This window comes from Botryllus schlosseri, chromosome 11, assembly GCF_051294905.1.
Source record: "Botryllus schlosseri isolate E-star chromosome 11, Bs_hap1, whole genome shotgun sequence".
Taxonomy (NCBI): domain Eukaryota; kingdom Metazoa; phylum Chordata; class Ascidiacea; order Stolidobranchia; family Styelidae; genus Botryllus; species Botryllus schlosseri.
In genome coordinates, this window is record NC_137246.1 from 3,560,021 (window position 1) to 3,574,543 (window position 14,523).

The 14,523-nt window shown below is 41.4% G+C and overlaps 1 protein-coding gene across 1 annotated transcript; it reads right to left on the reverse strand.

Annotated features, from left to right (window-relative positions):
* Positions 1–11,027: 11,027 nt before the first annotated feature.
* LOC145449858 (cadherin-20-like) lies at positions 11,028–14,279 on the reverse strand. The gene has a single exon (XM_080328302.1). It carries the CDS (start codon positions 14,198–14,200, stop codon positions 12,350–12,352), a length of 1,851 nt encoding a protein of 616 aa, XP_080184428.1. The 5' UTR covers positions 14,201–14,279; the 3' UTR covers positions 11,028–12,349.
* Between the last annotated feature and the right edge of the window lie 244 nt (positions 14,280–14,523).

Genomic DNA, 14,523 nt, shown 5'->3' on the forward strand with positions numbered 1-14,523 from the left:
CGCCCACATGATCAGAGTTAGCGATAGAGCTGGTGGAGGATGATGAGTTCAAATATGTCAGTTCATGTCCTATGATAAGATTGTTTATCAGCCTTATGCCGGTGCACACCACGGAGCTTTATTACCACCCCTGATCCAGGATCCAGTGGTTTCCAATCTTTTATGGTCGCGACTCCATCTCCAATTGGAAAACGTTCCGTGCCCCAGATCAAAATTTGACGAGCTGATTACTGAATGAAATCAGCACCTTTGCCCAAACTTACTCACCGGCTATTTTGGAATCAGATTACGTTCAACATATTAGTAAACCCCAGAATAAATGCAAACGACCCCCATGTTTGGAACCACTATATTTGAATAAAGCATTTTTTAATGGCCTTAACGAAGGAATATACCGTTCTCCTATAATTGCGATTACAAAAAGGCTTATTCCAGTAAATGAAGCTTATTTTTATTTATATTTTATTGCAGTTTTTGCGGGGGTTATAGTCTCCATATTAAAATCAATATATGTGATAGTAAATCGCGCGCAGCGCGAAGAAAAATATCATGCATCAGCATAAATAGTCCCATAAAATAATGTTTATATGTTGATTTACGAAAAAATTATGAGCCTACGTCAATTCTTCAAAATTCCGGACATTTGGCATATTTTAGAAATTCCTCCCGGACGCTAGCTTGAACAGTCAAATTCCGGACATGTCCGGGAAATTCCGGACGTATGGCAACCCTAATTTATGTACATTATGAATACTTTTGAAAATTATTTTCTATATATATATTGGGGTTTCCAAATTAACATCAAGAAATCAGGCACCAATAAATCGCGCGAAGCGCGTAAAAATTTTCAAGATAAATAACATCTTCCCCTAAAGACACTGGTTTATGTTGATTTACGAGATCAGTTTGGTCGCCTACCAGCTTTATTCATCTTAAAAACTTCTATTCCCCTTTTTTCAAAAACATTGTTATTATATGTCGTTTGCGTTAAATCATTTGGCGTGCCATAAAAAATCATGTCGCGTGCCATTTGTGCCCGGGGCTGCCGACCCCTGTTGTAAAATGTCAAATGATAAGTTCACCGACAGTGCAAACATCTACGATACCAACGAAATGCAGGTTGCAAAAAAAAATTGGACTTGGTAAACAATTTTGACAATATTTTGACCTAATGCTATAATTTTGACAAAATTTTCGCTTTTTTGCAATGTCAAAAAATCGCCCTAGTTATCATATTGCAGCAAACAATACGTTCAAGTTGCCAATTTTATTTCACTCGAAGCTTTTCGACTGACTCTCATCAGGAGCGAACGTCAGAAATTCGCCTAATCAAATTCGAATTTTGTCGCTGTGACGTAATCATGACAAGTACACAGAGTCGCGAACGGTACATAGCAATGCACAATACGGTATATCAGACATATATCCGACTGCAAAATAGCCGAATGACAACACAACACTAATCAAATATTTGCAGGGTATGCAGATGCTACTTCTGGCGGCAGAGGATCGGCTTTAGCAGTTGTATAATTGTAGATTCGACGGCCTTAAATGAGGACGAGACCGACCACGAACAACTATGGAAAACTGATAACGATTATGTTTTGCACACTCGGGGTGTTTCAAAAGGTGCTGTTTGAAGGCAGAATTAAATGCTGTTACTTGTTCATAATCCCGCATGGTTACTAATAGAGACTGTGATGATGAAGAAATATGTCATCATCCTGCGATTTTCTAATTTGATGTAGAACATGTTGACGAATTCTTTGTTGCAAACGCTGAGACGTGCGACCCACATACCGACTGTCGCATCGGCACGAAGGCTATATTGGTAAATTATGTTATCCTGATCAATCGCAGCTAGGATGCACATCCTTTCGCGTTGCGGATAGTAAATACGACACGGGGTTCCACATGTGGCAAACAATGATTCACCTAATTTGTTTTTCACACAGTTAAAAACTGTGCCAATCCACGGCAGATGCAAAAAAACTGGGCACCGTCTCGGTCCAAAAGGCTTTTTCTTCACGCAAATCTTGCATTACACGTTCTATGGTTACTTTCACAATGTGTTCTGGATAGCCATTGGCATGAAAAACGGATTTCATAGTATTTATTTCAGAATCCAATTCACCATTACCGCAAATCATGAGTGCCCTATGTACCAGGGTCCCCGTTTGAGAGCCACCGACGTAGATTTCGCACAGTAAAGCATGATGGTTAAGAGCAGCAGTGGTTCTCAACTTTTTACACCTCGCGGACCGATAAAATTTCAAAATATATTTGGCGGACCGGTGGACCTTAGATAATTGAAATCAACCCCAAAGGTGATGTATGCAGCCGTTTTTTTTTGCAAGTATGATACTAGAGCAGGGGTGTTCAACCTTTCTTGCTATTCACGGCCGCATTTCGATTACTTATATGGCGTTATTCCAAGACATGGTCGCGATGTACTAACTGGACACTCTTTACCAGGGATGTCGAACTACGGCCCGTGGGTCGCATCCGGCCCTCCAGACGATTTCATCCGGACCGCGAAGCAATTCTGAGTAGAAAGAACAAATATTATATCCATCACATTAGTAACAAATGTTGAGATTTGCAAGGAATACTTCCTTCAAATATTCCTCAAGATAGCAAATGCCGAGCTTGTTTAATAGGTCACATTATAACCACCCGACTACGGCCTCGTGGTTTCACTCTAGTGACCACTGGAAACAAGTCGGTGACATTGACACCCAATTTCGAGAAGGCAAAAAGTGCGCACGCAGTTCAGAGTTTTGGATTCAGTCAATTGGTCCGGCCCGCGAGCGATTTCAAGACATGAATCCGGCCCGCGACGCAATTTGAGTTTGACACCCCTGCTCTAGACTTATGTTATACTGTCCATGTCCATTGTCCATTTCTGGTGAACTCTAGATTAATCACCTTTTTCATGTCGTCTTGCTATACGCACCGAAATCGCTACATAGTGGTGGGTGATTGTTTGTTTGTTTTGGGGTATTCATGGTGTTTGTCGACTGCTATGGTCATTTACACCAGGCCGATATTCTTCACATTTTCCGTAACTGCCGACTTATAGCACGGCCCACCTCTAGGCTTTTGTAAGACACCGCTGACGCGGATGAGGTGGCGAGGAGGAGCCTAGGTAAACCACCAACACTTAGGTATCGGAATTCGGAAGTCGACCTCGGTCGGACTCGAACCCGCACCCATTGGTGTTGCAGCCGCGGATTATACCACAGCGCTATCTCGTGGTGATGTTATGAATAATTAGCAGTGTTGGGATGACTCGAGTCATGAGTTGACTCGAGTCAGACTCGAGTCACCTTTTTCGTATGACTTGACTTGACTCAGCGTATCAAAAATGTGGATTGACTCGTGACTCGAAGCAAAATTCACGAGTCAATTTCAAGTCATCAAGCAATCGATGTCGATAAGAATCACTGTATCTTGCAATCGGATTGTTCGCGAAACGATGGTGGAACCCGCGTGAGAGCGACCACTTATTCCATTGTTCTCTCACAAATAAATTGGCCGCTTACGAAGTGATCGAAGCTTACAGCTTACGCTGTCGTAAACTGGTATAGTGAAGCAATTTAATAGAAAAATGTCTATTACTGTTTTCTGTACCTGAACCAAACCTTTTGTTTTATTGAAATTGAATTCGAATATAGTTTATATAGTCCTCGACCATTGTCGCAGGCTCGAATTGAATCATCAATTTGTAAATGGGTAATGTATTGCATCTTATCAATTCATTTATCTATTCTCTATTTTGGCTGGTAACTATAAACTGAGGCTATGCAATTACTTAACGCAGTTTAGCATTTCTACGTACATGTAAGCGATACAGCGCCTTCTTACGTGTATACATACATATACCTTCATATTCGTTTATCGGTTCAGAATCAATGACCAGTCAATCTGTATTTCAGAGAGCTAGCAAAATGAAATGGCGTAAGCATGCCTAATACTTCGAAAAGGCAACTTGACTTGAAATTTGACTTGACTCGAAACTTGACTTGACTTGACTCGACTTGACTCGAGTCACCTCCAAAAATCGAGTGGCTTGACTTGACTCGAGTCACCTTCGAAAATCGATTGACTTGACTTGACTCGAGTCAAAATGTGCAATGACTCGAAATGACTCGTGACTCGAAGGTAGTGACTTGATCCCAACACTGATAACACTGGTCAACAAAATGAAAAATAATTTTTTAGGCAGAACATCTGAGAGCCGTTTCTGTGGTTTTTGAGGTTGCTGATTACGAATATCACATTAGTTTTGTTAGATTGGCTCTCTGTCAGAAGATATATTTATACCCCTAAAAAATCCCAAAAGTACTGTATTTACCCTCAAATATTTCCCTTGGTAGGAGAAAAAATCGCAGTTTTTTCTAATTTTATACAGCGCATAAATGGCCAACTGACCATGAAGAGCCCTCATGTCATTCCAAGTCAATCTATCAATATTAACATGGCATGATGCGAAATATTTGTTTGTCAAAAAGGCAGTTTGTCAAGCCTAAAAATTGTACTTTTCCAAAACGGAAATTCATCTTCTCCTGTATCAATTGGTTATTCTACCAAGATTGAAGAGGAGTATAAAACTATAAAATTTGTCCTTGAAAGGCTTAACTACTATACTCATATGTGTCTCATTTCTTTTGACTGGTAAATGGATAATTTTCCACCGAGTCAACAAAGTGGGTATACCTAGTAACCCTATCAAACGAGAAGCATGTATCTGGTATCTGGTATATTCGAATACCGATGAAAGATTCCAATTTCACATTACGAGTAGTTCACGGCATGTAATTTCTACTAAGATGTAGTAAATAAAACTTTTTAGCTGATCACAAAGCACTTAACTGCAAACAGTTGGTCCGAAAATTCGTATCTGCATATCATAAACTTGGAACAAACATGAGCATAAAAGTTCACTTCCTGTTCAGTCATCTTGATATATTTTCCGATCACCTCGTAGATTAGCAAGGGGAGAGGTTCAAACAAGACGTCAGAACAACAAAAGAAAGATACCAAGGCAGATGAGATGAACCATTGAACATATTATGTCAGACCATTGCGGAACCTTTCAAGAAACTGCACTAAATAGCTTACAGGCGAAAATCGTACAAAAACAATTTCGATTTAAAATATATCAATAATATTGTATTCCAACTGATCATTTCAAATTTACAATAGGTGGTGGACGTAAAACTGATTGAACTAACGCCACGTTATTTGTGTATCTAGGTAAATACTCATATACATGACTGGAGTTTATTTATGTACATGATATCAGTAAAAGTATGTAACTATGATAAATCTAATACCCCTAAATATAGTGGTGTTGCTGTATTTTGATTTAAAATAGTCTTCTGTGTGTAAAAATAACAAGTAGATTGAATTTCTAAACTTTATAGTACGACTAAGCCGATTTTATATCTAGTCATTACCGCGAAAATGGGAGATTTTGGTCAAAATAGCCCCATGGGTTATTTCCACAACAATAGCCAATTTGAAAAAACTAAGGTCATATTCGGAATCAGTGCCCTTCAGAACCCCCAAAACCACTCTTACTTAGTCTGCCTAAAAATATGTGTTGACCAGTGTAATTAATGGGATCGATTTTATGGTCGTACGAATGAATTTCGTCATTAATATTCGTAGTTTCACATATTACTATCAAATATTTATCTTTTCTCAGCCAAAGCGACCAGATTCATCGGTAAAGTTGATGGAGGGAGTGTTTTCGAAAATTTAGGGCAACTTATAAATGATGATGCATTTTCGGCTGGGCCAGTTGTTAGTGTAGTCACTTTGTGGCGTGTGTTGTTTCCAGAGGTGATCAGTAACGAAGTACTTCTACTTTTTCGAAGTACTCAAGTAGTTTTCATCTACTTCTGGTACTTACTCAAGTAGATCTAATTTTCGCTACTTCTACTTCGTAATACTTTGTGATCTACTTCCTTACTTTTCGCTATTTTCAGTTTGTCAAGTAGAAGTCGTTTGATCCTCCAATCAAGAAGACAGACTGAGGAATTTCGGGGCTGTTTTCACGGAGGGCCATTCCATACACAGACAAACGATGTTCACATCACTACCTCTTCAAATCTCTTGAAATTTGGTACACGCAGAGATGAGCTTATTCCAAACAGGGTGAACTTTATTTTATGAAAATTGGACTTTGGGGTCAAAATTTACGTCACTTTGAAAATTGACAATTTTCTGCTAATTTCGGGTCTGCACATCTCAGGTCTTATTATTGAAATATTCAAGAAGATGTAGCTAGATGTTGAACGACAGTTGAGATACGGCCCTTGGATTTATCTGAAGCATGTCTGATCGTCTATATATCCAAGTGAAATTTAATACCCTGAAGGTTAGGGTCAAAGGTTAAATTGAGGGGGAAATCTAAAATCAGTCAGGCGTTACACGATTTAGACAGCGGATTGCTCAAAAACATATTAAAATATTTTGGAAAAAACGATCTTAAATGAAAGTTTGCTTCAAGGAGAATTCGTTCATAGCTGTTTGATTTTGGTTTTGAAACTGTAAAGTGATGAAATTGCAGTTTTAAGCGCGCACTTCATTTGTGCATGGAAATGCAGTACTAGTAGGGCGTGTTCGGACATCGAGTCTGGGGTGTGTGCGGGCAACATGTCTGGGGTGTGTTCGGACTGTGTTGCCATTCGGACATCGTATCTGGGGTGAGTTCGGATTGTTTTGCCCCTCGGACATCGTGTCTAGGGTGTGTTCGGGACATCACGTCTTGGGTGCGTTTGGACAGTTTTGCAACTATAGAATATCGCGCCTAGGCTGTGTTCGTAATGTGTTGCCATTCGGAGATCGTGTCTAGGGCGTGTTCGGACATCATGTCTGGGGTGCTACGACTGTGCTGCCACTCGGATATCGTGTCTGGGTGTGTTCGGATTGTATTGTCACTTGGACATCGTGTCAGGGGGGTGTTTGGACATCATGCCTGGCGTGTGTTTGGAATGTGTTGCCATTCAGACATCGTGTCTGCGGTGAGTTCGGACTGTTTTTCCCCTCGGATATCGTGTCTGGGGTGTATTCGGACATCATGTCTTGGGTGCGTTCGGACAGTTTTGCAACTCGGACATCGTGCCTAGGGTGTGTTCGGAATGTGTTGCCATTTGGACATCGTGTCTAGGGCGTGTTCGTACATCATGTCTTGGGTGTTATTAGGACTGTGTTGCCACTGGGACATCGCGTCTGGAGGGAGTTGTTCGGACATCATGCCCGGGGTGTGTTCGGACTGTCTTTTCATACGAGGCGTGGCATATCATTTTCCATACTTTCGCCAGAAACAATCTGCTCCAGCAACTCCTTGTTATCAGAAAGTGCTTCATTGATCTCACGACCGCTCAGGTCTAGGTTTACCTTTACTCAGGGCCGAAACAGCACTTCGTCACCCACCCTGCCCCCCCCAAAAAAACAAGCAATACGATGGTATTGGGCCCCCATAGGGTGATAAACCAAACGCCTTCACGTCGCTGTGATTGGAGGCGTCAACCAATATGGGAAAAGGCTGTACACCAAGTTCAGACAAAACCATTTATGAGTGTATGGAGCAAGACCTCCAGTAACAAAGCTTGTAGTCTTGGTCTTGACCGAAGCAAACTCCTTGCGATGTTATAATCGGGGAATATTGCGATGTGCAATCGTTGGTGAGGAATAATTGCTGGTTTTTGTCAGCGTGGAATGCCCCAGGTATCCTCAGCAGCAGCTGACACACTTCTTGCGTTTTGGGGTATCAACATAAGTTGAAATATCGGTCTTTTCATATGGCCTCCAGGTCTATGTCACAATTGCAGATATTGCAACACAGATACCAGAGGAAAATGATTGAAGTTCTGTAGTTGTTGAAAATAAGACAAAATAAGGACGCAAGTCGAAAACAAGGACATTTCTTAGAAATAAGGACAGTTGAGTTTTCTAAGGCGTGACTCTTCAAAATAAGGACAAATCTTAGAAATAAGGACGGTATGGCAACCCTGCATATAGGTCATGCGTCGTTTAGGACGCAGGTATCACGTCTGACGCATGTCTGTCGTCCATTAAGCGCGCAGATATCCGGTCCGGACCATGCCTGGAGGTATTTAGTGCGCAGATATCAGCACCGAAGCATATGTCCGGATAAAAATAGTGCGCAGATATCAGGTCTGAGGCATGTCTGGCGCAGCACGAACATATCCCAGACACGATGTCCGAATGGCAACACAGTCCGAACACATCCCAGGCATGATGTCCGAACACCCCCCAGACACGATGTCCGAGTCACAATACAATCCGAACACACCCCAGGCATAATGTCCGAACACCCCCAGACACGATGTCCGAGTGGCAGCACAGTCCTAACACTCCAGACATGATGTCCGAACACGCCCTAGACACCATGTTCGAATGGCAACACATTACGAACACAGCCTAGGCATGATATCCGAGTTGCAAAACTGTCCAAACGCACCCAAGACATGATGTCCCGAACACACCCCATACACGATGTCCGAGGGGCAAAACAGTCCGAACTCACCCCAGATATGATGTCCGAATGGGAACACAGTCCGAATACACCCCAGACATGTTGCCCGCACACACCCCAGACTCGATGTCCGAACACGCCCTACTAGTACTGCATTTCCATGTACAAATGAAGTAAGTGTGCTCTTAAAACTGCAATTTCATCACTTCACAGTTTCAAAACCAAAATCAAGCAGCTATGAACGAATTCTCCTTGAAGCATACTTTCATTTAAGATCGTTTTTTTCCAAAATATTTCAATACGTTTTTGAGCAATCCTTCTTGAATATTTCATTAATAAAACCTGAGATGTGCAGACCCGAAATTAGCAGAAAATTGTCAATTTTCAAAGTGACGTAACTTTTGACCGCACAGTCCAATTTTCATAAAATAAAGTCCATCCTGTCTGGAATAAGCTCATCTCTGCGTGTACCAAATTTCAGGATATTTGAAGAGGTAGTGATGTGAACATCGTTTGTCTGTGTATGGAATGGTATTAACATTTAATTTTCATAAAAGTTGAGTAAAGCCCAGAATTTTCGTCGCGCTCAGTGGATACGGAATAATCAGTTTGATTTCACAAAAGTATCGGTGAATATAATTAAGGTAACGGGTTGGCGTGGTTCCGTTCAGACCGCATTGTCACCCTTCGCCCAAATGAAATATTTCCTCACAGTATATATGGCTCATCATAACGTTTGAAACTGATGTTTCGTAATCTAGCATTTACTTATCATATCGTAATCCAGCAGTTCGTGGCGTGTCCTAATCTGGAAAAGTGGACTGTAATTGTTTTTTAGTTTTAGAGCTGTTTTAGCATACCCCCTTGGAAACTTTCTGGTCTAAAGACATGAAATACATTTCCCGCTTTTAGAAGTAGTATTCATATTTCGCTTTCAATTGCCAGTATCATATACTTGGAGTTCTAATTAATATCAGTTCTTCTTTCTGGATAACATACATGTTGAAGTATAAAAGCAAGTGTAGTAATGCCTTCAATTTCTGGAAATAAAGCTACACAATATGGCATTTTAACGGTCCACCATATTTTTTATTAACGTTTACTAATCGCGCAAAGTGTTTACACCATATCCTATGTAAATTCTCTGTATTGTTCTTTGACTAAACCACGAGTCTTATAATATGGGGGAGTGCCCCATACCATGATATTTTCTTAAACGTGCTGTTCGAGTAAACAGAGGATTAGTATCGCATTTCCATATCAATACTATCATTTTCATCCCATGATGCGGACGAATACTTATGCTGTGGAAAATTGGATACCTCCAGGTAGGCATCAATATGAATCAAGCTCGGCACCTTTCGCATAGCTCAATGTGCACCTTTTGATAATCCATGCGAACGAATTACGATCGTTTTAACAACTACTTACTTACTTGAGTAGATTTAAAGTCAGTTAATTATACTTCTACTTCAAGTAGTTTTAGGTTGCTTATGGAAGAAGTACTTCTACTCGTACTTGAGTAGATTTTTTCGTCGCTACTTCTACTTCTACTTGCGTAGCTTTCTTGACTACTTTGACCACCTCAGGTTATTTCTTGACCTCCCATCAGGATTTTCGGTATAGTGGAAAGACATTGGAATCTCCCAAACGTACCAGAAACAAATTTCTTTCGTGAGGAGAGCATGATTCCCAATTGATATTTGTATATGGGATGCATCATTTTCCTCCGCTGTTTGCATCTGTACTGTGGGGCTCAGATAGCAAATGGCGCTACGACTATATTAAAATCGAAAAATGAATTCGCATTGAATCGCGCCCAGCGCGAAAAGAATTTCAAGAATAATTAAAATATCTCAAATATTCGGGAGTCAATTCGTGAATTCAATTTTCATGTCGACGGCCGCCAACACACACTAATTGAATTACGTGTCCACGGCCGCAAGTTGGCCACTCCTGTACTAGAGAGTGACATTTTGAGGGTTTTGTTCGTAATTGAATATGTTTATGATGGTATTTGTGTGATTTTATGGTAGTGTCTGTTGAGTGCCGAATCGAGGTAAAATTGACTTGCACAAATAAACATAGGCTAATATTGCGCCGCAGGCCATGGATTAATCGACCGCGCCAACTAGAATAATATTCCTCGCTTCGACAATATCCAGAGAGCGTATTGGAGTAAGACCAAGTACCTTGTCGAGGTATCTTGCTCATTTCCCGCTACTATCAGCCGTTGCCTACTACGAGTACAATGCGCCGCACGAAAACACATGGCACCTGAACAAACCTGAACCTGGCCACAAAATTTATGAATCGAAAACGAATGATGATCGCGGTTTAGCCAGTCAGCTGGTACTTGGCGAGTCGCTCGCATGTCGTCACCGGAGACAGCTTGAACTTCAAGTCAAATCCAACATGTTTCCGAGCCTAATCTTACCTCACGAAGTTCTGCAGCAGTTTAAAATATGACGCCTAATTTATTTTACCACTGGACAAGCCTTCAACATCTTGCATCTTGAAATTAAGGTATAAAATGTTAGTATTCCTCGCGGACCGGCAGAAAAGTAGTCGCTGACCGGCGGTTGAGAACCACTGGTTAAGAGAACGCAACACACAAATAGCAACAACGGTAACCATCGTGTATATGGCAAGGGTCGGCAACATACGGCCCGCGGGCCGGATTCGGCCCGCCAAGCGAAATCGTCCGAGAATTCGGCCCGCCGTTTCTCATCGAGTTCCGAACTGCAGTGTTAGCACTGTTTGGAAATAGTAGGGCATTTTTACAATATAAATACGTCATAACAGTCTATTGTCACGCCATAAAACTGTCTGATCGACACAGGCGGTATGTAAGCATCTCGTAGGACGTATAGATAGTATAAGTACGAGATTGTCTGTGGAGGAAATTCGTAAATTAGACCGGTGCTCTTCATCGGGGAGTATCGTACACCGGAAAGTGTGCCTTAATTTTTAAAGGGTGTACCACTATATCATATACCGCATTACATTAGGCCTATAACTTGCTATTCCAATAAATAGGCAGAATAATATACATATATTTGAAACAGAACTGCGACTCTGAGAATGTCAACTGGACTCGGAAAATTATGCTCACTTTCCTATACTGGAAGAGAGCAAAACTAGTAGAAACACTGCATTGTCACTCTGATACGAAATTTGATTACTGAATTTTCCTCACGTTTAGTACGACATTCATTTACTACAAAATTAATTCAGTCTATTCAGTACAGTACTGAGTTTGGTGTGGACGTTAATACCATTTCCAGAAGATTTCAAATGGAACTAATTGAAACGCATTGCAACGTCGAATGGAGCGACGCCCATTTACAAAATGTTACCACAAGATAGCGTAATGGTGAAGCGTCCGGCTTGTTGATCGGTAGGTCGTGGGTTCGATCCCCGGCCAGGTCGGACCAAAGACCTGATTAGTAACACTGGTATCCATGACTTCCCTGCTTCGCGCTCATGCATTACTGGGATAGGGGTGGTGCATGACTTAGAAAGCTGTAAAGGCACTTCCTTGTCCAGCGGCATATGCACATCATGCACGCATGGCATGAATGTGCGCAGATCGTGTGTATGTGTATCATGAGTCGGTGTATATGCCGCAAAAAAAACAACATCAAGGACAAAAATAAACTTCGTCCTTCCCTTTCCCTTCTTGCTGTTGTTTCATCTGACTTGTTACCGGATGTTAAAATTTTTCACAAAGCAGGCAGCATAAGGAGTCACATTAATGCCGTGTTGTTGTGGCGTTACTGCATATATTTTTGCTCTTTTTATGATTGGTATTATTGAGATTACAGCAATGTAGCGTTATATGCTGAAGTGAGTGTAAATTATGGGGAAAATGAAAATTTCGGCCCGCCAAAGAGTTGTACACTCAATTGTTGGCCCGTGACTAGTAAAAGGTTGCGGACCCCGGGTGTATGGGAATGCATAATGGTTGGTACATTCACCATCGTCACCACACTTGCATATAGTCGCAGTTAAAGTGGCTGTGCCAGTCTTTGAAACAGTCCCTGAATCTGCAACTGTGAATATGAGCGAAACGTTCGAACTCAAACCATAGTCAGAAAACTCAGCAATTAGGTTTACACTTTCATCATCAACTGTTTCCAAACTCCACTTGGTTTGATCCACGGAGTCATGAAGGCGGAACGTGAACGGGGGTCCATTTACGGCCGAATCCGGATCAGTAGCCTTGATATGTCTCGCTGTTCTGTTTCGTGGCTTCTCGCAAACATACGTAGTAGCACCTTCTGGACCCCAATCAGGCGCAGGCGGGTTATCATTGATGTCTTCGATCGTAATAGCTACTTCCTCACTGCCACTCGCTGGATGTCCATGGTCGTAATTATCAGTGGCTATGACTTTAAGATGGTACACACCGTCTGCGGTCGCTTCACGATCTACAGCCCCTTTCAGAGTAATTTGCCCTGTTGTTGCAACTATATCAAACCAATTCTCAGGATCCTCCAAACTATACGTGACAGTTTGAGTTTTGTTGAAATCAATGTCTTCCGCGTGTACTTGTATGATGGGAACAGGCTGGGCTGGAGCAGGACCTTCTGTGATTCTATAATTGTAAGGAGTGTCTCTGAAAATAGGGGGTTCGTTTGCATCTATCACTGTGATCGATAAAGTTGATTCAGAAGCATACGTCACATCGGCTGCATTCGACGCATCCTTATTATACGCCTTAATTTTCAATTCGTAGCTAACGACACCACTTTCAAAGTCTAAAGGTTTGACGAGTTGCAGTTCTCCGAGATTTTTGTCGATTTCTGACTGCTGCGAGACAATTGTGAATGGTCCGCCTGTGTTCCCGTTAAGTATTTCAAAGTAAACCTTCTTATTAACACCCTCGTCAATGTCACTGGCGTACATAATATACAGTGGCGTATAAAGTCCTGATAATTCCGACAGTGATATATCCGCTAAAGGACCAAATTCGGGGGCGTGGTCATTGGAGTCTCTGACAGAGACTACGACTTCTCTTGATCTTGCATTAGAACCTGCACCACCATTGCTATCAACGGCAATCACAATGAATCTCACCACTGGGTTGAATTCATAGTTTAGATCATCACCATTGACTCGTACCCAGCCTGAGACTGGATCTATTATGAATCTATTCCCGGATGGCGATTCTGGAATATCTCTACCTTCTTCGATGGAAAATCGGATCGCAGCATTGAAACCTATATCTGCGTCCGTGGCTTTCACTTGCATGAAAGGCGTGGAATCCGGGCCTTTATCGTGGAGTTCTTCTACGCTTCCGGTCAAACTGGATTCCTCAAATTCAGGATAATTATCATTTATATCAGCAACGACGATGTCGAATAGAAACGGATCCTCGGTTGGATTTCCATTTGAATCAGCGGATTCGATTGTAATCGTATACCTGTCTTTGGTTTCCCTATCCACTGCTTCCACCTGCCAGATCTGTCCAGTTTTGCGATCAATTTCGAATTTGGTACCAAAATCACCAGATATATCATACGTCGCGGTTGAATTATCCTTTGAATGAATTTTTACCACTTTCATCTTCTCATTAAGGGGTCCTTCAGAGATTCTTTGGTCAGGATAACTCCATTTTCCTTCTGCATAGTTAACAGCAAGCAGCAACGCAGTGCTAATTATGAGGAATATTCGCGGTCCCATACTACCAAACAGCTTGTGAGCCTCTCGGATGATTTATATATTTGTCGACTCTATTTTCACGAGATAGCTATACATCATGAATAAAAAAGAAACAACCACTATTACTTTTTAATCACAACAATATCCTTTACAATTTACTAATTCTCCGAAGTTGCATAAAAGAACATATAGCTTTCACGTCTATACTGAGTTTTATATCAATACTAACCAAATCACACAGAATTAAAATTGCGATAGATTATTGAGTTATAATAACTTGAACGACTGCAAAAGAAAATAGCATTCCTTGGCCTCAGTTCTCCTCTTTAGGTAAAGAGACCTGC

Excerpts from the sequence above, each read along its gene's own strand:
- LOC145449858 (XM_080328302.1), bottom strand. The coding sequence starts at position 14,200 with ATGGGACCGCGAATATTCCTCATAATTAGCACTGCGTTGCTGCTTGCT.